The 24,468-nt window shown below is 38.2% G+C and overlaps 3 protein-coding genes, 1 long non-coding RNA gene and 1 pseudogene across 4 annotated transcripts; 4 read left to right on the top strand and 1 right to left on the bottom strand.

The window, feature by feature from the left end:
• Positions 1–5,334: 5,334 nt before the first annotated feature.
• Positions 5,335–5,787, top strand: LOC139191824 (uncharacterized). Its single transcript, XM_070812848.1, has one exon. It carries the CDS (start codon positions 5,335–5,337, stop codon positions 5,785–5,787), a length of 453 nt encoding a protein of 150 aa, XP_070668949.1.
• Positions 5,788–6,837, top strand: LOC139191823 (uncharacterized). The gene has a single exon (XM_070812847.1). The coding sequence runs from the start codon at positions 5,788–5,790 to the stop codon at positions 6,835–6,837; it is 1,050 nt and encodes a 349-aa protein (XP_070668948.1).
• A 308-nt stretch (positions 6,838–7,145) lies between these two features.
• Positions 7,146–8,786, top strand: LOC139192406 (ACT domain-containing protein ACR1-like; annotated as a pseudogene).
• Positions 8,787–9,740: 954 nt separating this feature from the next.
• LOC103415971 (uncharacterized) lies at positions 9,741–12,955 on the bottom strand. Its single transcript, XM_008354249.4, has 3 exons — positions 12,150–12,955; positions 11,476–11,663; positions 9,741–10,651 (listed from the first exon to the last, which is right to left on the bottom strand). Exons 1-3 carry the CDS (start codon positions 12,718–12,720, stop codon positions 9,956–9,958), a joined length of 1,455 nt encoding a protein of 484 aa, XP_008352471.3. The 5' UTR covers positions 12,721–12,955; the 3' UTR covers positions 9,741–9,955.
• A 6,148-nt stretch (positions 12,956–19,103) lies between these two features.
• On the top strand, positions 19,104–21,291 carry LOC139192264 (uncharacterized). The gene is made up of 4 exons (XR_011576312.1): positions 19,104–19,707; positions 19,804–19,873; positions 20,648–20,741; positions 20,826–21,291. It is a non-coding gene; the product is annotated as an uncharacterized lncRNA (long non-coding RNA).
• Positions 21,292–24,468: the final 3,177 nt, after the last annotated feature.

The following is a 24,468-nucleotide window of genomic DNA, read 5'->3' as shown; positions in this document are numbered from 1 at the left end:
GGAAGTATGTTTTACCTGCTGTTCCTCCTGTAACAGCCTCTCATACTTAGTAGCAGCAATCACCAACTCTTGTAGCTCATTAAACTGTGCATCATAGAACCTCTTTCTCAAAGGTAATTTTAAAGCCCTTTGAGCAATGGATATGAGCTGTGCCTGGTTGACAGGGAACTGACATCTCATCCTTGTCCTCCTGAACCTCATCATAAAATCTTCAGTGGACTCATGATCATATTGTTTCACTTCTACCAGATCATTAATGGTGAGCTCTGGCTCTATCCTGTAGAACTGTTCATGGAAAGCCATCTCCATTTGCCCCCAGTTAGCAATGGAATTGGGGGGTAATAGAGAATACCATTGAGATGCCAATCCTGCTAGTGAATTTCCAAACAACCTCAATTTGTAGTTTGGATTGTCCTCATACGCCACACAGTGATTAGAAAATTTGAAAATATGATCTCTGGAGGACACAGTGCTATCTTCCCCTGTGAAAGTCGGGAATGCGAGCATCTTGAAATTAAGAGGGAATGGATTTAACTCATCGATATATTCAGGATATGGCTTCTGGTAGGTAACCCTGAATACTGGACGAACTCGAGGCTGGGCGTTTTGAATCACCGTTCTTCTTAACTCAGCCAATTCTTCTCTTAGTTGCTGAGTAGCTAAATTATCATTCTGACCATGGATAGCTGACTCAATCTTCGGACTCCGGTCATTGCCCGCGTTTGCTTCCCTCCTGGTTTCAGATTTTCTCCAGTTAGATCCTCCACCTTTGTTGACCATCGGGGGTGGCCTATAAGGTAGAGGTTTATCTGACGTAGTAGTGGTTGTTTCTTTCCCGCTAGTTTCTCCAGCCGTGGCTGGTAGTCCAAACTTCATTCTTTCTTGTTCGCTCTGCCTCCTATTATTAAATGATAATAATGGGAAGCTGGGAAACTCCTTTTCTGAAGCTGACTCCATCACTGCTTGACTTCCTTCAGGTATCACCTTCTTCTTTCCCCTATCCTTTTCTTCTTCTAGTAGTGGAAACAAAGAAATGATTGGCTCACTTCTTATAACAACTGGACTCATTCCACTTTCTTGAGCACCCTTTGGAGTAGAGAACTCCAAATCCAGCCTCCTTTGTAGATTTCCTGTAAGCATGCAGAGTCTGCTTACTTCTCCCTTAGTTTCCAAGGAAATTCTTTCCATGCTTTTCAACACTTGGATCATTGTAGCTTGCAGTTCTTCATTAATCCCTTTCCCCTGTGATTTCTCAGATGCAGTCGAACTACCTGAGACCACCTGTCCGGATGGGGATAAAGGATTTTCTGATTGTTCTGTCATCTGGAAAAGATCCTTCTTGGCTTCTTTTTTGGCAAGTTTATAGCTTCTCTTTTTGGACATGTAAGATCTTAGAAGTGTAGCTGTTTCTAATCCCACCGGACGTGCCAAAACTATGTTCGTCGCAGGAATCTCCTGGCGGACGAGCACACAGCTCCCCTGGGAGAATGGCGTCGGTTGAGGGTATCTGTCGTACTTCTGCTTTCTTCTCGGGCTCGCTCGGGCAAGCCTTTGTCAGGCAGATCTTGGTCGGGCAAGACACACTTCGGGCAAGGCTCGTCGGGCAGTTCTGAAAGAGAAGGACAGAGTTAATTTGAAAGGGTGCCTTTGTGAGGCCTTAGGTGTAGGCCTTAAGGCTCACAATCAAGATTAACTTTGTCGTGCTCAGGCGTGCCACTGCCATCTTCAGTATGGCAGATGTTGAATAGGTGTTAAGCTTTGATTGAATATGTATACGCCCGAGAAACCAAGTTAGATATAACAGGTGCCTTTGTGGGGCCTTAGGTATAGGCCTTGAGGCTTCCTGTCAAACTAAACTAGCGCTTGGATGTATCATATTTGGTCTTTTATGGTTGCCAGAGTCTTATTACTATTATACCTTTGATTATCTGAATCCAAGAGGTAGGATGAACCCAAATGAGTGCCTTTGTAGGGCCTTAGGTATAGGCCTTGAGGCTTCCCATCAGAGTTAATCCTTATACTCGGACCAACTAGACCGCAACATGAAACGAAACTAAATAGATGCCTTCGTGGGGCCTTAGGTGTAGGCCTTGAGGCTTTCTATCAGAATTCACTCCATGCTTAAGCCTTTTCTACGAATCAAGATATAATAGCAACAAAACGGAGAAATAGATTGATTACTTGCGCCCCAAGTAACTTCGGACTTCTCGCTTATCAAGGATTGTCGTGGATGGGTTGAGTCCACATAGAGTTCTTTTTTTATGCCTTGAGGCCAAGGACTTTACTGATCTTTAAATTACATGCCCGCGGGCTTAAGACTTAGATCTGATTTGACCTCTGACGCGATTCAGATCGGATTCAAGTGCTGAAGACTCATTTTCATTATGACTTTGCTAGAAATAACTTGTATATAACTGGGAATATATATAACATGTTATTGTGCTTTTAAAAGAAAGAAAAGACAAAGACAGAGCAAAGATAGTCGGGTAAGTTTGAACCTTATCGGCCAAGGCTGAACTTCTTACAAAATCTATCTTTGTGGCTCTGTCAGAGGTCTGAAAGCTTTTAGAGGGGTTGACGGGGGAGAAGAGGATACAAAATGAATCGATACCACCATGAACAAGGTAGCAGAGCTATTACAGGGGTTTGGGAAGGTTTATCCCGAATGGGATGAAGGTTTGTGCTGACTACAGCTTCGTTGAAGGCAAATCTGGCTTGAGTAGAGTTTTGGCTTTTGTTTGTTTGATTGAGTGTCCTTAATTCTGTCTTCTCTTCCTCCTTTTATAGACGACTTCAGCTTGGGTTCCTGTAGCAATAGCGGTGCCCGAATGCGGTTTGGTGATGACTCACTAGCTTTTTTACATGAATGCCACCAATAAAGTACTTTATTGGGCTATGTAGTGACTGAATAGCCTACCCCCTGTGGTCTTTGAGCAGGTAAGCAGGTGGCCTTTGTAACTTGTGCCCAGCCGAAAGCCTCTTTCCTGCCTCCTAAGTTTTCCTCTGGGCCTTGGGTTTGGGCCGACTTTCTCTCTGGCCCAAAGTTCAGATTTTATCCCAAACAGGAACAACAACGAATGAGTACCTGAGAAAGTTAGATAAAGCGCTTGAGGTATAAGGTTAACGATGTCGTCATATATGCTTGACCTCTCATTTTCTTTTGTAATAATATAAGCTCTTTATGGTTAAGTAGTCGGTACACTTTATTGTTTCAAATAAAAAAAAATTAAAAAAAAAACAACGTGAAAAGAACTACATAAAAAATTGCATTTGTGTATGCTAGGTTGTTGTGCATAGTTTTGATCCTCAGTTGATATGTTGGAAACGATATTCTGTTGAAGGTGTTATCGTTCGTTGATTTTTTTGGTCATACAGAATATTACTTTCCTCCATTCTTTTCAGTTCCACATATGGCACACAATCCTGAAATGCAAGTACATGAATTTCCACATATGGCACATAATCCTGAAATGCAAGTACATGAATTTTATTAATCAGTTTTCTGTTAACGTATTTGGTTTGGTTCATATAGAGGAAAAACAATTAAATTTTCTGCACAAAACTGGTTTGTAAACAAATTTTTAGTCAAGATGTTGTGATAACGAACCGATGTTTATATATAAAAGGCCACTTGATGAAATATATATGCATAACTGGAGGTTCTGTATGAGTATATAAACTGGATGTTGTAAGCCAGTTATAATAGCTCATTCTTTTAAAATATATAAACCATTTTATCTCCAATGAGTAGACATTGAGGATATCGGCCTAACTATATAACACCTGTATGAGGAGACCAATTTAATAGTTTCCTACGAGCTGAGGCGGAGCCACAGTGGGGTCAATGGGGTCGCACGACCTCTTGGAAGCCATGGAAATAATCTTAGAGGTCCCTTGGAGTTGCTGGTGCGACCCCTTGGAGCTGCTGGTGTGACCTCTTGGAGCTGCACACCACATGGCCGACAAAATGTCTGAAAGAAGAAGCAGCCTTGCAGGTTGAAGAAGAAGGAGGTGCCGTGCGCGAGCCTTTTTTTTTTTAAAAAACAACCTGGGCAAAACGACGTCGTTTTGGGCCAGGTCTGAAAAGAAAAAAAAAATGTAGCCTCTCCTTCCTCTGCTCACAGACCCGACTCCCCCACTCCAAAACCCCCAAATTTCTTTTGTTTTCTCCTCCTCCAACCCTAAGCTCCAAACTCAAACCCACCCCCCCCTCCCAAAAAAACCCTCAACTCCATCTCCTCCCTTGTTACCACCATTGAGGTGCCTTTGTGCTGCCGTCGTCGTCGCTGTGGCGGTGGTGCCGCGCCAGCTACTCTCTTTGTATTTGCTCATTGTTATTGTGAAATTTCACAATTCAAGTAAGTTCTAAACCCTATGTATAATGTATGATATATTTAATTTAATTGAAACCTAATTCATATTTATTTTGATTATATTGTGAGTTTTTATTTTCATTATTTTGTATATGTAGAATATATTTAATTTAATTGAAATTCAATTCATATTTATTTTGATTATATTGATGGTTTGTTTATATTGTGAGTTTTAATTTTCATTATTTTGTATATGTATATATATTTTATTTAATTGAACTCCAATTCATATCTATTTTGATTATATTGATGGTTTGTTTATATAGTAAGTTTTTATTTTCATTATTTTGTATATGTAGAATATATTTAATTAAATTGAAATCCAATTCATATTTATTTTGATTATATTGATGGTTTGTTTATATTGTGAGTTTTTATTTTCATTATTTTGTATCTGTAGAATATATTTAATTTAATTGAAATCCAATTCATATTTATTTTGATTATGTTGATGATTTGTTTATATTGTGAGTATTTATTTTGAATATTTTGTATGTGTAGAATTATTATGGAACGGTTTTTTAAGAGAAATTCATCATCGGGTTCGGGTAGTTCGAATAATGTTGATAGTTCAAATACTGTTGGTAGTTCAAGAACTCCAAGTTCAAGACAAAGTCAGTTAGATGGTGTTTTGGGTAATCTTCAAGCGGATCCTGGATTAAGAACTCAAATGATAGATTATGATGCTAATATGAGAGATGAGGTCTGAAGATCATATCTACAAAAAGGACCTTGTCAACCTAGAGGTCATAATTTCCCAATAACTAATATGTCGGGAATTAATCGACGCTTCATTCCCCAATGGTTTGATGAGTTTGATTGGTTGGAGTATAGTTTATCTAAAGATGCGGCATTTTGTCTCTATTGCTATCTCTTTAAAACCAATTTTGAACAAGTGGGTAGTGAAGCTTTCACTAGAGATGGATTTAAGACTTGGAAGAAAGGAAGAGAAAGATTTAAGATGCATGTTGGACCGGTTGGGAGTGTTCAATATAAGGCTAGAGAAGCTGCTACAAATGTGATGAATCAAGCTACACATATTGAAACGGCAGTGAGCAAACACTCCGACCAAGCTTGTAAGGCTTATCGCACATGCTTGAATGCATCAATCAAGTGCACTAAGTTTTTATTGCGACAAAGTCTTGCTTTTCGTAGCCATGATGAAAGTGCCACTTCAAGCAATAGGGGAAATTACTTGGAGCTATTGCGATTCCTTACAAATAATGATGATAAAGTTAGAGAAGTCGTGATGGAAAATGCTCCGGGAAATCTCAAATTACTAGCTCATTCCATTCAAAAAGAAATTGTGAATTCATGTGCCCTTGAAACACTTGATGCTATCATGGATGGTCTAAAAGATAGATTCTTTTCAATATTGGTGGATGAAGCACATGATGTGTCTGTGAAAGAGTAAATGGCTATGGTGTTGCGTTATGTGGATGACAACGGGCATGTAATTGAAAGATTTGTGGGTATCCAACATGTTACCGACACTACTTCAAGTTCACTAAAGGATGCTATTGACACATTCTTTTCTCGCAACGGTTTGAGCATTTTCAAGCTACGAGGAGAAGGTTATGATGGTGCTAGCAATATGAGAGATGAGTTGAATGGCCTTAAAACAAAGATATTGAGAGAACAACCTTATGCATATTATGTTCATTGTTTTGCTCATCAACTTCAACTAGCTCTTGTTGCCGTAGCAAAGAAGAATATAGACATTGCTTCTTTTTTTGCAACGGCTAATAGTGTGGTTAATCATGTTGGAGCATCTTGTAAGCGGTGTGATTTACTTAGACAGCAACTTCAAGAAGAGCTTGTGATAGCTTTTGAAAATGATTGTCTTATAACGGGGCGAGGCTTAAATCAAGAAACAAGTCTCAAACGTGCCGGTGATACACGATGGAACTCACACTATGGTACCTTGATTAACATCATTTCCATGTTTTCATCCGTGGTTCATGTGCTTCAAATGGTTATTGATGATAATCCCAATGAAAGTACGGGTGAAGCAAATAAGTTAATGAGAGAAATACGTACTTTTGAGTTTGTGTTTCACCTTTTCTTGATAAAAGTCATATTGGGACTCATAAATGATTTGTCACAAGCATTGCAAAGGAAAGATCAAGAAATTGTGAATGCAATGGCTTTAGTGAAATCATGCAAGGAAAAGCTACATTGGATGAGGAATAATGGGTTTGATGCATTAGTTGATGAAGTATCTTCTTTTTGTGAAAAACATCATATTGATGTTCCTAACATGGAAGAGGCATTTCTACTTCCAGGGAGGTCAAGGCGTAATGCTCCAATAAAGACAAATCGTCATTATTATTGTGTGAAGCTCTTTATTTATGTCATTGATGAGCAAATTACGGAGTTAGAGGATCGCTTTAATGAGCTAAATACTGAGTTGCTTATTTTGTTTGGCATGTTTGAGTCTGAAAGATTCATTTGTAGCTTTTGATAAACCAAAGTTACTTCATCTTGCTCAATTTTATCCTCAAGACTTTTCGGATGAGGATCGTTTGGCACTTGAAGATCAACTTGAGATTTATATTTATTATATGCGTTCCAGTAGTGATTTCTCTCAATTGGAAGGGATTGATGATCTTGCAAAAAAAATGGTGGAGACAAGGATGCATCAAGTATTCAATTATGTAAATTTGCTCATTACATTGTCTTTAGTTTTACCAGTTGAATATTGTTAAGGGTCCACTTAGGAACAAAATGGGAGATCAATGGTTGAGTGATAGCTTACTTGTTTATATTGAGAGAGATATTTTTGCTTGTATTGAAAATGAAGCTATAATGCTTCGTTTTCAAAATATGAAACCTCGTCGTGGACAATTATAGCTTGTAATATTGTTTCCGTTATGAATTATGAATGAAAGTACTATGATTTCATTTTCAATATGTTTTTCCATCCTAAATTTTATTTGGACTTTTACACTAAAACCTCTTGTGGTAAGATTCCTGGCTCCGCCACTGGAGCCAAGAGTATGCCTAAGAAGAGAAGTAAAACTGGAACTGGAGGACTCGGCCTTAGAGATGACCAGCAAGGACCGACCGGGACTCATGTCCGAAATATCGGCAGTCCTTGTGGAGTTGGGCTGCAACATTACTGCTGCAATGGTTTGGACACACAGTGCCCGGGCAGCAGGCATTTTCTACATGGAAGATGGGTTGAAAGGAGGACCCAGCACGGATCCAATTAGACTGGCACATGTGCAAGAGCAGCTGGGGAATGTGATTGAGGCCCATCACATGAACGGTGAGAAGAGGGGCGTAAAGCTGACCACCCCGGCTGGTGGCCACACCCTCACGGAGCGGCGGCTGCACCAATTGATGTATGCCACCGACGATTACGAAAGTTGTCGTGGTTGTGACGGCGGTGGAAATAGTGCACACAAGAAGGGCTGTGATCGAACCCATGTAAACATAGAGAGTTGTAAGGAGAAAGGGTATTGGGTTGTGAACGTGAGAAGCCGAGACCGTCCTAAGCTACTGTTTGACACGGTGTCTGCCCTAACTGACTTGCAGTACGTGGTGTTCCATGCGGTGGTTTCCTCAAGGGGCACCATGGCTGATCAGGTACATACTTTTCAATGACCTTGTGCACGGCAACTGAAATCTTTCTCGTTGTATGGTGTGTGATGCTATTTAAATACGAATGTCACGTCACAGGAGTACTTCGTACGGCACAAGGACGGATCCACTTTGAACACAGGGAGTGAAAGACACAAGCGTACTCTATGCTTGGTGGCTGCAATCGAGAGGAGGATCCCACAGGTATGTCCATTTATCCGACCATTGCATCTTACGATTCTAAAATACGATCTTTCTAGCATTGCTTGTCTACATTATGGAAAACGGAAATTCTTGCAGGGACTGAGGCTGGACCTCTGCGCTAAGAATCGGATGGGGCTGTTATCCGACGTCACAAGGGTTCTGAGAGAGTACGGGCTATCAATATCAAGAATCTCACTTGGAATACGCGGTGAGAAAGCAGTAGGATCAATCTATGTCACAGAGGCTTCAGGACAGGATATATAAGTCCAAGCACGGTGAAGCTGGTGACAAAAGAGATCGGAGACTCCGTTATCGCAGTTCACAAATCACAAAAGTGTGCTCTTGAGGGCTCCTTGTCAAGGACGAGCCAGAAGGTAGCCAATAGAAGAGAAGAAGAAGAAGAAGAAGAAAGACCAAGATTCTCACTTGGAAGCTTGGTCTGGTCACATCTGGAGCGACTTTCCAGCAGTTTCGGACCCGTCGGATCATAAGTTGCTGCTAAGTACTTGGTCCTTTAGTTTAATGTGTTGTACGTGTGGTTGTGCCTGTAAATGAGAATGTTGTCAGCGGTTAGCTTGGTTGATGTTTCACCGTACAGATTTGGTTAATTCTTTTTCCTCTGCACTTTTTAGGAAGATATGAAGCTCACATACTAGCTTCAGTCTCATCCCAGGCCACTTGAGCAAAGGCTCATGGGCATTTATTCTACGGATGAGATCTCGTAATCGGATCTATAACCTCCAACGTACTAAAGTCAGTCAGTTGTACAAAGAACAAAACAAAACGTTGTACAAAAAAAAGAAAGAATAGAGAGATGCCCCAAATAACAAACAGAGAAATCCCTAAAGCCAAAAAAAAAAACTGAACTACAATAAACCTCCATAACAGAAGAAAAACAGGAGCAAATCACAGTAAAAGCTTCAGACCTGAAGCACCAAAAAATGTACACGCACACAATCATACACCTTACCCTATTAGGTGAGGGGATACCGCCATTCTAGTAGGCATTCACCAAATTGTCAACTACATGCTAATAGAGGTTTAAGCCAAACTAATGCAAAACAAATACATTATCAGAACATACTAAAAACTACCGCCACATAATTCTCGAAAATGGAAATAACAACTTTTTATGTTATATGTAACATGAGAGATTAATCTTTGTCGATCGGCTTTAGCATCCCTCAGGTCACCAGCTATAATGATAAGCTTCTTTAAACAATAACTCAACTTCTTTAAGCAATTAAACACTTGAAAATTTTCTCAAGTTCTTTAAACAGTGAGGCTACATTTCATACAACGCACAAACCTGAGATTACTCCTAGTTGATATGCTTGACATCTCTCAAGGACCAGCTCTTAGGATCACTCAACTTCTTTAAGCAATTAAATGACACATAAGTTTCATTTAACGAGAGAGACCACATTCAATCCTGTTTTCGTCTTGTAGAAATCCTCAACCTAGGTTATCTTTCTCACAAAATCTAACCATCCCAAGGGAACAATCAAGGATTAGAAATAAAACCTCAACTACTTAGGGATTCCAGCATTGACCAGAATGAGATTAACAAAACACAACTTCATATGAAATAAATCCAGATTATTGCATGTTGTTGTATCTTGCTCCTTGTAAATACATTCTTCATCAGAAACAATAATCGAGTAACAGGCGTTATGTACAATAATACGGTTTCATAGCCTAACTCATACTCATGAGACATTTCACATCTATACAATAAGGTATGAATGAGAAGAAGAGGCCATATTGACCTGAAAAGGGTTCTTATGAATTCATCATATAACATCAATGTCTTCAACATCAAGCCAGTCATTAGATTCCTTGGTCTCCAAGTTACGAGCACTTACCTGGCCAGACCCAGAATGTCTAATCTCAACAGAGTTGCTGTCCTTATCTGAATCGGCAGAGGCTCTGGTAAGTTGAACCCAATCTCTTGAGTCTCTTGTCGACGAATCAGATCCGGATGTGACCTTGTAACTTGCTGGTGCGTCTCCATCATCCTCCTCCAGATCACTGAATGATACATCCTCATCATTCTCTACAGGGATGGAGGTTCCACCAACACCATCCATCTCTGAAGTTTCCTCTTTCAACCAATCATCACCATCATCCTCATATTTCTCATCCACAACTTTAGAGGAAAAATTAGAGAGTGGCAGTTGATATTTTGTCTCTTTTACTGGTCCTTCCTCAATAACAGGCTTGTCAATAATTTGGGTTTCGCTACTCTGAATTGGGTGCTTGTCTGTCTCGACATCAACTGCCTGTGGGAGAGGAGCTGATCTGATGGTAGACGTATTGGGTGGTGCAAAGTCAGATTGAGCACTAGGTGGCACAGAAAGATGCTGTTCTTTTGGGAAATCAGAAACTCCTTTCACATAAGTAGTGCTACTTCCTGAAGGGTCTGTCTCTGAATTTTCATTAGTTGCCTTCTTAAGCTGATGAGACAACATGGCTCTAGCTTCCACTATCTGCAGACATATAATCAAGTCAAGCAAACCATAGTTGCTCAAACAAAAAATAACTAAGAAAACAAAGGCAATGAGAAAGAACAATGGAAAGGGAGCTTTGTTAGGAACTGGCTAGTCAATGTTAGTGTCCTATTTTGTTTACGATTGTATTAGGGAAACTAAAGGTGCAAGATTCTTGTCCTAAAAGAATTAGGAAAGAATTAAGTTTCCATGTACAATTAGATTGGGAATCCTAGAAGCATATTTGGAAAAATAAATAAAGTGTACTTCATATTCCACATAAAATAGGAAATAAAGTACTTTCCTATTTCCATATAGAATAGGAAACTTAATTAGAGAATAGGCATGTAAACCACACCTTATACTTATAAATAGGTGCGGCAAGGCTAGGAAAGAGGGGATTAGTTTTAGGGTTTGCAATAGTAATGTAACTCTATTATTAATCAAAGACGTCGCAGTTTCTCTACCCAAAGAAATCACAACTGGACGCAGGCAGAAGTTCTGCAGAACCAATATAAATCTTGTTTGTTTCTAGTTATTCTCTAATTTACTAAGTTTAGTCTATTGCCGGATACTTGGTGCGATGGCAAGTGTCTTCGCCCATGAGCAGTAGGTCTCGGGTTAGAGACTTGGGAGCAGCCTCTCCATAAATGGGGGTAAGGCTAGCCGACATTCACCTCTCCCAGACCCTGCGTAAAGCGGGAGCCTTGTGCACTGGGTACGACCTTTTTTTAGTCTATTGCCGGATACATCACAGAGCAAGGTCTAAAGGAGAGTCAGAATTATAACAAGTTTTGGGTCAGCACTACATAGAATCAACTCACCTTAGGTGTAGATAAAAGCTCGGCATCATGTTTAGTGAGTCTAGGGTGCAAGAGCACGAAATAAATCATCCAAAAGTGAGACTCGCACATATGCTCAGGGCAAAGTTCAATTCTGAGAGCAGCCAATGATGGTGCAAGCCGCTCAACAGCCAGAGCATGCTCTTGTTGAACATCAGACAATTCAAAATCTGGAAAATCAAAACTCACAATGTTCTTATTCCAAAGCCGTACGGTTTTTCAAATCTATTGAATCATTGATCAAGCACAAATATTATGATTTACAACAAAGTTATCCAAATAAATTGAACAAGGCAGCAAATTGGCAATTACATGTGAATAAAACATCAACTCGGATTTTAATATTTCCTGAAGAAATTAAAGTTTTAAGTCCTTACATCACAACCTGAACTGAGATTTAGCTCATTGAATCAGAATACAATGCATTAAATTCAAAGCTGCAATTGAAACAAATACGAATCGAAAACTCCATATTGGCAACACAAATAGCTCAAATTGATCATTTACGGACATTGACCATAAATCGACACTAATTTACAATAAGATAACCAAATAATTCATGAAAATAAAGCATAATGATAACCAAATAATTCATGAAAACAAAGCACATTGAATTGAATTACACAATGGAATGGTCAAATCGAAGCAGAACATACCATCTGAGTCTTCGTCGTCGTCAGAGAGAGGGAAATCGAGCCAAGTCTCCGGATGCATAGAGATATTCCTGACAAACGCGAGAACTTCCTGGGTCACACCAAAAGCAGCACCAGCTGCCTCCGCCTCCTCTTCCGATCCAAACTGAAGCAAATTCGAAGCGATCTTAGTGAACTCCGAAACCGCTATGTTACTCGACAGCTTCGAGATCCCGGTCTTGAACTTCCCGCCGATCTCCGCGAAGTCGCTGCGGATTCCGGAGATCACGTCCTCCTCGGAAGGTTCGGGATCGGAGGGATGGGCCGGGTCGGACGGGTTGGGAGGAGGAGGACGGGTAGTGGGATCGGGAGGCGGGGCGAGGAAGGAGGCGACGCCCCAGAACTGGCGAGTTAGGGTTTTGGTTAGCTCGGAGATGTCGCCTTTGACGGTGGGAGCCGACGGTGAATTGGATTCGGGTCGGGTTGAATTTGGGTCTGTACCATTGTTGGAGCTAGGGTTTGGGCCATCGTAATCACCGTCGCCGTCGTCGTCGAGCTTGAGTGAGTTGGCAATGGATTTAGCCAGCCATGACATTGTGGATGGAAGAGATGACGCCGGTTCGAAAAGCTGTGAGCCCAAAGCCAAATGATGGTGTTTCCTTCTGACTTGCAGAGTCGGTCTTCTATAACTGGGGATTAAAGTGTTTCTTACGGCGTCGTTGCGTTTTATCCTCGTTTTAATTTAGCCATAGACATCTTGTGTCGCCAATCACCATGTGTGCAGTGTGCCCACAGGCAACTTTTATTGGAACTCAGATAAATCGCGCACTATTCGTAACACTATGTTTTTTTTTTAATATAAAAATTTTAGAGTGTCAATAAATTTTTTTGAAAATTGTAGGTTTTTTACTAATTATTATTTTTAGCGATAGAACTTCTGTTTGTTTTGCATTAAAAATAGTAAAAAAAAAGTACATACAACATACATGTTAAATGTGCTTCTTAGAACAACACAAGAGATTACACATGCAATAAAACATCACAACCCTACAAGGCTACAATTACAAACATATCAAAAATACAATATGATTCTTCAATCATGGAGGACCCTTAGTCCTAAACCCCTAATACGTTTGTTGCACCGAACTATCTTAGATTGATTAGTTTCAAAGACTAAGCTGGATTGACTTGCCATAGACTAACCAGTACTAAAATTGTGAAACGTTTGATGTAGGACTACCTAGGACTAAATTTTATTTTCTACTTTTATGAAAACTTCCTTGTCTAAAAAACCTTTCTTTTTCTAAGAGAGAAAATGTCTTATTCAAAATATCATTCATCTTAGAAAACACAACGGAAAAAGGACTTTGCTTTACATGAAAGTCTACATATTTTTTTTCACCATCATCGGCTATCAATGCATTTACAAGTTGCAACTACTTGTGCTTAAACTTGAGTTCCTTCACATATTCTTCAACTACTTGTGTAGATCTTGAGTGTTTCAATTGGAACTGCACAGGCAGAGAGTGTCCACAATATGTAAACCCATGACAAAAAGAACCAAACTTTGCTTTAAAAGTGTATGACATCTGAAACTTCTGGGCTCACAAGAACAAAGCCGATTAGCATATGTGCAGAAGAAAGAGCCTTCGACACAGATATAAGGTCTGGTTTAACGTTCTATTTGTCACACCCATGCACATAGCCAAGCCTTCGAAATCATAGATTACCTCGTCCCCATCGTCGGCAATAGATACAATGTCATATTGTTTGCTAGTCTCGTAGAGAACTCTTCTATCTCGCCTGGAAGGTGATGGCGCCTATACTACGGGCAGTCAGCGTGCAGAATACAAATGGAGCTGGAAGATCAAACTTTCGATGCATCAAGATACTTCTTCACATTGCTGTCATAAACATAGCTACCCTCAGACTATTCTATAATCAAAGGATGTAAATTAGTACCCTGCCACCCAGCTGTAAAGGGTGCAAGCATATCATGCCCCTTAAAACCGAGGGCTTTTTCATCAGTTGTTGATTCTTCCTTTTGCACAGATGACCCTGTACCATAGGACACGGCCAGAAAGGGAACCACAAAGAGAAGCTCCTGTGGACTTCTAGATACAGATGTCAATTCGAACACATGAGCAATGAACGATAATTTCGCGGATAAGTACTTTGAGTGTCATTTATGAACACTAAAGTTGAATTAACGCCATCAAGGGCAGCTCAATTGATGTCAATGTGTTATTGATATTGAAATTTTAAAATACATACAGAGCATAATGCATCTCTTACACCAACAATTGTACCTCTCACCGAGCTAGAGAGCAATGTCCCTGCAAAATTTTCTTAGTTTTCCTCCATTGGCTGCAATAACACGAAAGCGTGAGACCTGGAGCGGTAGCAAATACAGTAGCATATTTTGTGCATGAAACAAGCTGGTTTCTGAGATTGGATATAAACAAAAGCAAACCGAATGATGTGAAGAAATGTTTAGCTTAAAAAAAAAAAAGAACAGTAATCATAGGCAGCAATCACAAATAACAATTTGGCCATGAATATGTAAGCATATCAAAATATATACCCATTTTCCTAAAAATATTACAAAAACTGCAAATCTTTTGACAGTTATGCTCATTTTGCTAAACATCCATAACATAATGGCAGCAATTTACACAAAAGCTTATTATATTAATACCCCACAAATTGTTGAATAAACCCCTCATACTTAATACACCCTATATTTGCTATTTCAATTAAAAATTATCTTAATACACCCCACTTCCTTCCCCATAATACCCTCACACCCCACATTCTCAAAATACATCTTACATTTTCTACATACACCCCACATTTTTTATACACCCCACATTTCTCAAATCTTATAACACTCATTTTTTATTTTTCCGAATGATTTCAAACCATCTGAACGTTAGTTTTCCGAATGATTTGAAAAATGTTTAGGTTCATTTGAACGTTTTTCAATAACATTAATAATGATTTCAAAGCTATCATGTTGTTTCCATTTTCTTGTGCATATTTTGGTCGAACCAAGTCGACCTGCAAGAAAGCATCTTAGAATAGCGCAGCAGTTCAGGGGCCATGGTTTTTGAATTATGAGATTTATAAGTGCTAATTATTGAATTATAAGATTGAGTAAGACTTCGAGGGCCATGGCTTTTGCTCTCACTCTACAATCAGTTCATGATCTCCTATAAGGACATAGCCATACTATATTCACTGCAACCATTGCCTAGTTGAAAATCACCATTAAAAAATAGTCTTCTTTTTACAAATGTACTCTCGCCTGACACTGGATATATTTCAGTTCAGTTTCTAAGAATCATACAACCATTGCCTTGTATGCTATCATGTTTAAATACACCAAAAATTTGTATCATATCCTCATTTATTTGCTAAGAATCATCATACAACTCAATATCAATATTAGTCTAATACTTTAATCAGTAAATGGGGGGCATAGTCTTATGCAAATAGTCAATAAAGCTTCTTATTTGGATGCCGACTGTAATTTTGACAAAAGATGCCGCCTGGGATTTAAGCATATGTGGGTTTTCAATTCCACCATTAAAACCCATGTCGTCTATTTTTAATATTAGGTGGTAATTTTAGGTGTTTAATTCTTCATGTAATCCCTGTGATCGCTAAAAGATGAATACGAACATAGAAGCTTAAATAATGCAGCAAAACCAAGATTAAATAATTATCAATGTCGTCGAAATCATTAAAACAATGAAAAATATGAAGTCTTACCTCATGTGAAGCTTTTGAAACACTGATTTCGTGTTCCATTCGTCAAAAATAATTTTTCTCAATCAACATGTTTGTAGTTTCATTGATTAGGTTTTATTCAACAATGAAGGGTGAGAGGGGTTTTGATAGTTGAAGAAGATAAATAATATGTTAAAAGTGATTTGGGGTGTATTTAAAATTTTTCTATATTTTTTTAAACCTAATAGGGTCAAAATTCTCATTGCATAGTAGGGTAAATAAGTCATTAATATTACATTTTAATGTGGAGTGCATCCAACATTTTATGGGATGCTAATATAAAAAGCCTTACACAAATTCTACCACCAAATTCATAGATAAATTTGTAAAATTTTATAAAAGAAAAAAAAGAATTTCAAAACAAAAATTATGATACAGAGAGAGAAATTTCAATACATACTCGATGTCATTTATGGGCTTTTGTTATAAAACCCCAAAATGCGAAGCAAACGATGAAGATGACACAATTGATGAGGGCCTTGTCGAAGATAAGGCAATTAAAACGTCAAGAAGGACGGAGCCCAAAGCCCGTTCCGTCGAAAATCGAGGTCGAGTTTGAGGTGAATCGGATGACGGAGCTTGTGGGTTCTTCGATTGAGGTTCGAATCTTGTTCGTGATTTTGGGTTCGGGGCTAGTTGAAAAGGAGAGGACGCAAGAAGAGAACATGACGAAGCAAAGGTCTTAGAGCACTTCTCCCCCCCCCCCTCTCAAATCTCCTAGGGGATAGCGAATTAAGGAGAGTGCATTCTATTGAGATTTAAGGTATTTTATTGGATTTATATATCCATAGAATTTGATGAGTTTAATTGATTTTTAGAGATTCTATGTAAAATTTTGATTCATTTTCCTTGAAATCTCAGGGGAGGAGATGAGATTTGGGAATGCTAAAATACACTATGAAATCTCTCAAATTCTCTCAAATTCTTCATCACCTAAAATGTTATAAACTTCTTTAAAATCCTAATTGAATACCCTCAGATTTCTAAGGATTTTAATAAACTATTTTAAAATTCTGATTGAATACTCCTAGATTCATTAAAATAATTAAAATAATTTTAGAGAATCACTTACAATCATAATTTAATACTTCTAGATTCATTAAAATAATTAATATCTCTCAAAATCCCAATTGAATACACCCCTATAAATCCCCTCCCTCCCCCAAAACTCCTCCACCCCATTCCACTCACCTAGGCTAAAATCTACTAACCTAGTCCTACGCCATGTGAAGCAAGGCTGGCATCTAAAAAAATTAATTAAAACTACAAAAGAATTATTAAAAAAAATCCTAAAAATTAATTAAAATATATATATATATATATATTTTATTTTTTTCTATAAATACCTAACCATGTTCTTCCACCTTATACCACATTTCAATATTTTCAAATACTTCCAATCAATATTTTATTATCATCTGAAATAAAAATTAAATTATCTTTTATTATTTTATAAAATAGTTTTTTTTAATATGAATTGCCACAACTATTTAGTTTAGGATTTGAGATGCACTTGGGTAGTTACTGTTCACCAAAGACAGTTGCTATTCGCTTGGGATGATTGAATTGCCTATTGTTCGAGGGGCTGTTTAGGGTAGAAATGCTTTTATGGAGTCCATGGTTTAGGGGTTCTCCCTAAGACAGTCTAACGAGTTCTTTAGGTGAGGCGAGTCCTCATTAGTCACATTAAAGCTAGTTCTAGAAGGCAACAAACACAAACTAACTAATATTTAATCCAGTCTAGTCCAATGAAAGCTAGCGAGGGCAAACAAACACCCCCTAGACCTTAATCATGAGGACTAAACACATTGCAAGCCCGAGAGTCGTACAGGCTCCATGAAGAAAGGGCTGCACCAATCTCTAATGATTTTACAATTGTTGGTAAAGAAGCCCTTCTATAAGTCCCCTCCAACAAACGCCGAGTTTCCTTCTCATGGTCCTTTTCCGAGTGCACAAACCATAAACACCACTACCAACAACAATCCCGGCTATAGAATCTGAGATTGAACAAACCACAACCATAACTAAAACCAGGAAAGCTCTGCTTAGCAATCGCCACTCATAATCATTTCCTTTTCTTTTAAATTCAACGTCTTAAAGTTTAATTTTTGTGAATAACAAGTTCATATCATTTTATTAAAATGAAATTATATCAACAAACTTCCAACATGACCTAGCCCAAATTATATTGTCACAATAAAATCAGGAATTCTACTAGAGGAATAAAATGAATCAAGATAGCGTTAGAATATTCTATCCTAAATAAGCAAATGCGTCAACTACAAATTAAGTTTCAACAAGCATAAAATCAAACTTTTAAAAGATGAGATTATAATGGATATCGTTACTTACAAGTGATGAATTATCCTGATAATTAAGTTTTCCTTTTCAAATCATTTCGAGTTCAAATCTTCTCCCATCCCAAATTACAATATCATCGCACAACATTGCAAATTTAGCCAGCTCATGGGCATTTGATTACAACTCCTAGGAACATAAGAAGTTGACGCTCGGTATTTTATTAATTTCTCTGTCTAATCTCTACGAACATGCATTTAAGGCTAATTTTATGACCGATGTCATGACTTCTCTTTAGTCATTCAGCTCAATCTTCATCTTCGTACTTCAAATTTGATTATAAAAAATATAGCACGAATAGAAAAACAAGAAAAACAAATAAAAATAAAAATAAAGATCATTACGCTCAAACTTAGCAAAAATCCAAGCCTCCATTGTCACCAAAATGGCCTTATTAATTAGCCTTTCCTATAACCTCACAAAACGAAACCTCTCTTGAACCCACACAATGTTACTCAGAAACCGCCTCCTGGCCCTGCATATCTCTTCCTTCTTATCACCGTCTCCCCTTCCACCTATCAAAACCCGACCTTTCACTCTCTCCTTCCGAACCCTCCTCTCAAACCCGACCCGTCGTAACCAAAACCCACACCCGAAACGCCATGTCTCAGCTCCAAAAGCCACGGCTAACTCAATCCTGGACAAGACCGTCCTGTTCATGTCGCCCGGGGTCGACCCGGCCGAGGGGAAGATTGAGAACATGGTCCTACCCGGGTCGAACATCGTGCTCGGACCCTACGCCGGCGACGCCAAGATTAAGGAGGTGGAGTTCGTGAAGAGCAGTGCCAGAGCCAAGGAATGTCCTAAACATGACCGGCCTGAATTCGCTATTCTGGGTCGGTCCAATGTGGGCAAGTCCTTGCTCATTAATTCCTTGGTTCGCAAGAAGGATGTTGTTCTTGTTGGAGCTTAAAAAGACTTCATTACTTTGAAGATTATCTCACAAAGAAGAATGTAATGCAGCTAGGTAAGAGAAAGAAAGAATACTCAAAGTAAGAGAAAAAAAGAATACTTAAAAGTATTACACAAGATTTTTATTCACTCACAAACTTAGAACAAGAGGAATACTCAAACACTTTTAGAAGCTTTGTTGCATCTTCTCATTTGGCACTTTCACTTCTTGCTCTCTTCGTTGTTTCAAATGGTGTGAATGCCTTCTCCTTTTATAGGTATGGATGAAACCTTGGAGAAGTATGGAAGCATCATGCTAGAGATATCTAGATAATTCCACTACCTTCCTAAGATAGAATTATCTACACTAATCTTGTATGTTAGTGGAATCCTCACAATTCTTGTATACTCTTCCACTAACTTAAACTTTGCTAGAATTCTCTAGCATGTGCATAGATCTTTCTTTATGCATGGGCTGGATCCATTATCTTTGGCTCAAGACAAGATTACAATTCAACAGTTCTTACATCTAAGAAACCAGGTTTGTTCTGGGCTTTGATTATTTTTGTGTGAACTTATGCAGTTTGAATGTGTTTTGGCATCTGGGTTTTGATTATTTTTGTGTAAACTTATGCAGGGAAGACGAAGCTCGTCAATCATTTCTTGGTCAACAAAAGTTGGTACTTTGTGGATTTGCCTGGTTATGGGTAAGGCACTTCCTTCTTTCGTATAAAAAAAAAAAAAAAAAAAAAAAAACAAGCTTGTGGCCTTTAATCTCCTAGGTTATGTTATCTCCATTTGTGACTGTTTGGAACTAGTTGCGCTGAAGAAAGTCTTGAACTTTATTGGAATTAGCTCTAGATCAGTTGGGTTTGAGTTTGTTCATACAATGCAAGTCAGGTAATGTCAGGGAGACCAAATTTGAAAAACAAATTATGTGTCACAAATCCATGCAAGTCAGTATATGTATCAGTGAAGTAATGAAGAATACAAATTAGTATAGGAAGATGCTCTACGCACATGAAACTAAGTTTTCACTTACCAACCGTTATCCTGATTCCTGCATATTATTTGACATGCATTTCATTGCCTACCGCTTCGTAATGAATACAGCTCTCTTGCCAACCAGATCCCACGTCCCAGGTAGTCGTGGTCAGGGCTTTGGTGACTTGAGTTTTTTACAAATGCTGAATATTTAAGTCCTATGACATTATTCTTAATGGGTCCTGTAGTTCTTAATCTAATTTACTAAGTTTCCATCATGTCACTCACTGACATTGGAAAATGATTACTTTTATGAACTTGTTGTGTAAGCTGAATTTTGTATAAGTGGTGGAGAGAGCTTGCTGGAATCCCTGTTTCTGCTACTAAAATTTTAATAGCGTGCAGCGTTCTTGTCACATATCCCCTTAAGTTACAAGTTCCAAGTTTAAGTGTGTTTGATACGCACTAGTTGATGTCAAAGGTTTCTTTTTGAACAGAGATACTCTTGTTACCGTCCTACTCCTTGTTGATGCTAGTGTTCCGCCTCAGAAAATTGACCTAGACTGCGCTAATTGGCTTGGACATAACAATGTACACTGCTCTTCGATATGAAATAACTTTATGTTAACTTCTTCATAAATTGCTCATAATTCGTGTGCTCTTTCTGCTTTTTAGATACTGATGACTTTTGTCTTCACCAAGTGTGACAAAATGAGGGCGGGCAAAGGTAAAAGGGCAGATGAGAACCTCAGGGATTTTCAGCAGTTTATCAAAGACAACTACCACGTACCTCCCCCGTGGATCATGACTAGCAGTGTAACTGGCTTGGGCAGGGACGAACTTTTGCTCCACATGTCGCAACTTAGAAACTACTGGGATCAATAGCTCTACATGACAATAATAGTGGCCGATTCCTCCTCAACTTCAGAAAGGACACGAAGAACAAGCAACTTCAACTCGGCTGCTTATGGTCTTTTACTTTTTCTTGTGCTAACAGTCTTGTTACTGGTTACCATAAACTCTGCAGACGAAGTCCTCGGCTAAAAGTGATTCAGATTTGTAATTTTGGCTGTGGAAACCAGAAAGATGTGTTATTCTTTGTGTATATATAAATGAATGATGTTTTCAGAATATGCAGAAACACTTATTGAGTTTCATCTGTATGCCATTATCTATGGGATTGATAAGCATACTCTTTTTGTCATCCTACACACCTCTTGTCCTTTGTTTTCATTTGAATTATTCAATTCGGACCAGAAATAAAAGATGGGTGTGAAAATCAACTCCGACTTTCGGATTTATCTTTTCATTTTCAGACTTTGTCTTTCCCATGTAGGTTTGAGTTGCTGAAAGTTTTGAGTTTCTTCTCATAAGTGTTTTTAAATTTATCTAATACCTTGAGAGCATCTAATATGTAGATATGCAAATTTGAGATATAAATATCACATTTACATCTTATTTTACATTTTAGAGAGATGTATATCTTAGTTGTAACAAATATAGAAATGTCGTATTTATTTTTCTTTGAATAGCAGGGTCAACCTCTGAAAAATATATAAAACATGTAATTTATATGTTTATTTATATCTTTCGACCAAGGTAATTGTTTTGTATTTTTCCTACCGGAGTGTTTTCCGGCCAACCAAATTTTGCGTCTTCCATTGAAGATGCTCTGGTGAATTTTTTGAGAACTGCAGAAAGTCGCACATGTTAACATTGATGCCATGCCTAATTTACTCTCGGCTGTACGAGAAAAAAACCACATACAAAACAGAAAACAAATAAAAACCAAAAGATTCTTTTCAGAGCATGTACGACAGATTAGTCCATGTTCTCCTCTCCTCCACTTGTTTGCAGCCGCTGGGCCTTTGAAAAACTTTCGTGGCGACAAGTTTCAATCATTGTCAGTGGCAGTTGTGGATGGTCACCAATCTGCAAGACTGCTAACTGTACGTCTGTACCTAGGTTCTAAAAAGCGTTAAGTAGTCAGACAGAAGGGTAGGTCCTAGCCCCTAAGAGTCTAAGCGGGACCTGATCGTGTTTTTTTATTTTTTTTTTATTTTTTAAATTAAATTTATTGTATAACAATAAAAACATATAAATAAGCTACTACAATTAACTGAATACATAAAATTTGTTGTAATCATATTTAAAATAGGAATGTAATTGTGTAAATCATAGTAGATATATAAATGTATCTTATATTTCTATTAGGAGTTGATTACCTATTAAGAGTTGTAATCTTAAAGTGAAAGATTTTTGTCTATCTTACTAATATAAATAAAGGCACAATGAGATGACTCAAACACACCTCTCTCTTCTCTCTAATTGCCACCGGCCCCCTCTCTCTCTAATCCACTAGATTAGTTCGATCAAATAGGTTTACAACACGTTATCAACATGCTCTTACTAGAAGCTGAGGAATTGACGGATCGTAGTAGGAGGCTATCTTTCACAAAATTCAAAGGTTTCTCTTTGTTTTCTGCCAATCAGGTACACTTAAAATAAAGGGAGATATTTGAAACGTTCACGAAGCATGAAAACATTCCCCATGATGCATGAACCCCTCTATGTTTATATTTTCCTTACTATATATATATATGTTGTAGGCCTATTTGATTGAGCGATCTAGGTTAGAGAGAGAGAAGTGCAGCAAGCTTTAGGGAGAAGATAGATTGATTTAATTGTGAGGTGTGTTTGATTACCCCATTGTGCCTTTATTTATAGTAGTAGGAAGGGTAAAACCTTTCCCTTTAGGATTACAACATTTAATAGGTAATCTAGTCCTAATAGGAATATAAGATACATTCCCAGATTCCCTAGGATTTACACAATCACATTCCTATTCTAAATATGAATGCAACACTCCCCCTTGAGTGTGTAAATACTCAACAAACCATCGCATCAGATCTTCCGCAGATAAGGTAGAATAGTTGATGAAGTCATCGACACAACGGGTGATCGCGAGTCTCAAATTTACTTTGAAGTATGCATTTGTAAAAATTCACAAAAACCTTGCTATGGTAAAACCCAAGGAATGGGGAAAACCAATAGACTAAGGAGAAAAGTAAGAAAATATGCATAATGTCTAAACACTTGTCAAACTGGACAAAGGTAGTGAACTCATCGGAGTATGATCATCCCAGGATGGGTGCCTCATTAAAACCTCGTTAGGCAGGATGCTGCTAATCGTAGGAAAAAGAATACATTAAGATCATGTGAGTATGCTTCTAGATACTCCTAATCAGTTAGACATAACTTCTAAATAAGAGAACTACAAGCAATTCAACTCAGATAATTTACGCATACCGATTCCTTGGACGAGCTTCTGAAATGTAGACTTGGGCAATGACTTGGTAAAGAGATTGGCCAGGTTGTCCTGGGAACGGATTTGCTTGACTTCAATGTTCTAATGCTGCTGCTGCTGGTGTGAGTAAAAGAACTTCAGCGCTATGTGCTTGGTGTTGTCTCCCTTTATGTATCCCTTCTTCAGCTACTCGATACATGCTGCATTGTCTTCAAAGATCGTCATAGGAAGGTCAACGACTGATGTAAGACCACTAGTGCTTCTGGTGCGAAATTTACTTAACACACAAATTAAACCCTCTTGTATCAATTGTAGTAAATAATGTAAATAGGGATCGTTTTGGACCGGGGATTAGGAGGGCTTGCTAATACCCTCTAAACTGACTTAAAAACATATAAACAAAGTTAAAAACACTAAACTAGACTCAAAGAATTCAAAACAAACTCAAAGAACTCAAAATAAGCTAAAAACGCTCAAATCTGCCTAAAATCACAAACTGGGCATATTTGGACTCTAAACACACTTTTGGACGAATTTTGGTTTTAACTTGGTTCGAAATACTTAAAAACACAAACTAAATCAGTTTCTAACTAATATGACTCAACAAGGTAAAGGGGGTTTTGGTTTTGACGAATTTGAAAACAAAACAAGTAAATTAAAGAACTAATGAAATCTGGATGAATTTGAGTAGATTGAACGGATGGAAGGCTAGCTAGGAGGTTCTTCTCCACACATGACACACTTGCAAACAAAACGATTTCCAGTTACTTTTCAATAAACTACGAATTCTCAACGCCCCAGATTAATTGTGAATTGCACTAATTAACCCTCAGATTTTCCTAATTTCATTGAATTGGATGATTGCATACAACAACCCAAAGCATTCCCCACAAGTTCCCTACATAAATTGCATAATAGAGATATAAGCAAGAATCATTAAGTTTTATGAAAATCATAAGCATTGACGAAACACTTGTAACTATGAATTGCATGAAACTTATGCCAATAATT

Source organism: Malus domestica, chromosome 15 (assembly GCF_042453785.1).
Source record: "Malus domestica chromosome 15, GDT2T_hap1".
Lineage (NCBI taxonomy): Eukaryota > Viridiplantae > Streptophyta > Magnoliopsida > Rosales > Rosaceae > Malus > Malus domestica.
The sequence above is the reverse complement of the archived record's forward strand: the minus strand, read 5'-3'. Positions and strand labels throughout refer to the sequence as shown.

Bases quoted from the DNA above. Each gene is read 5' to 3' on its own strand.
- LOC139191824 (XM_070812848.1), top strand. From the start codon at position 5,335: ATGCATGTTGGACCGGTTGGGAGTGTTCAATATAAGGCTAGAGAAGCT.
- LOC139191823 (XM_070812847.1), top strand. From the start codon at position 5,788: ATGGCTATGGTGTTGCGTTATGTGGATGACAACGGGCATGTAATTGAA.
- LOC103415971 (XM_008354249.4), bottom strand. From the start codon at position 12,720: ATGTCATGGCTGGCTAAATCCATTGCCAACTCACTCAAGCTCGACGAC. The intron at 11,664-12,149 runs GTATGTTCTGCT...TTGATTTTCCAG, and splicing joins CGACGACGAAGACTCAGATG to ATTTTGAATTGTCTGATGTT. The intron at 10,652-11,475 runs GTGAGTTGATTC...ATATGTCTGCAG, and splicing joins AGCTTTTATCTACACCTAAG to ATAGTGGAAGCTAGAGCCAT.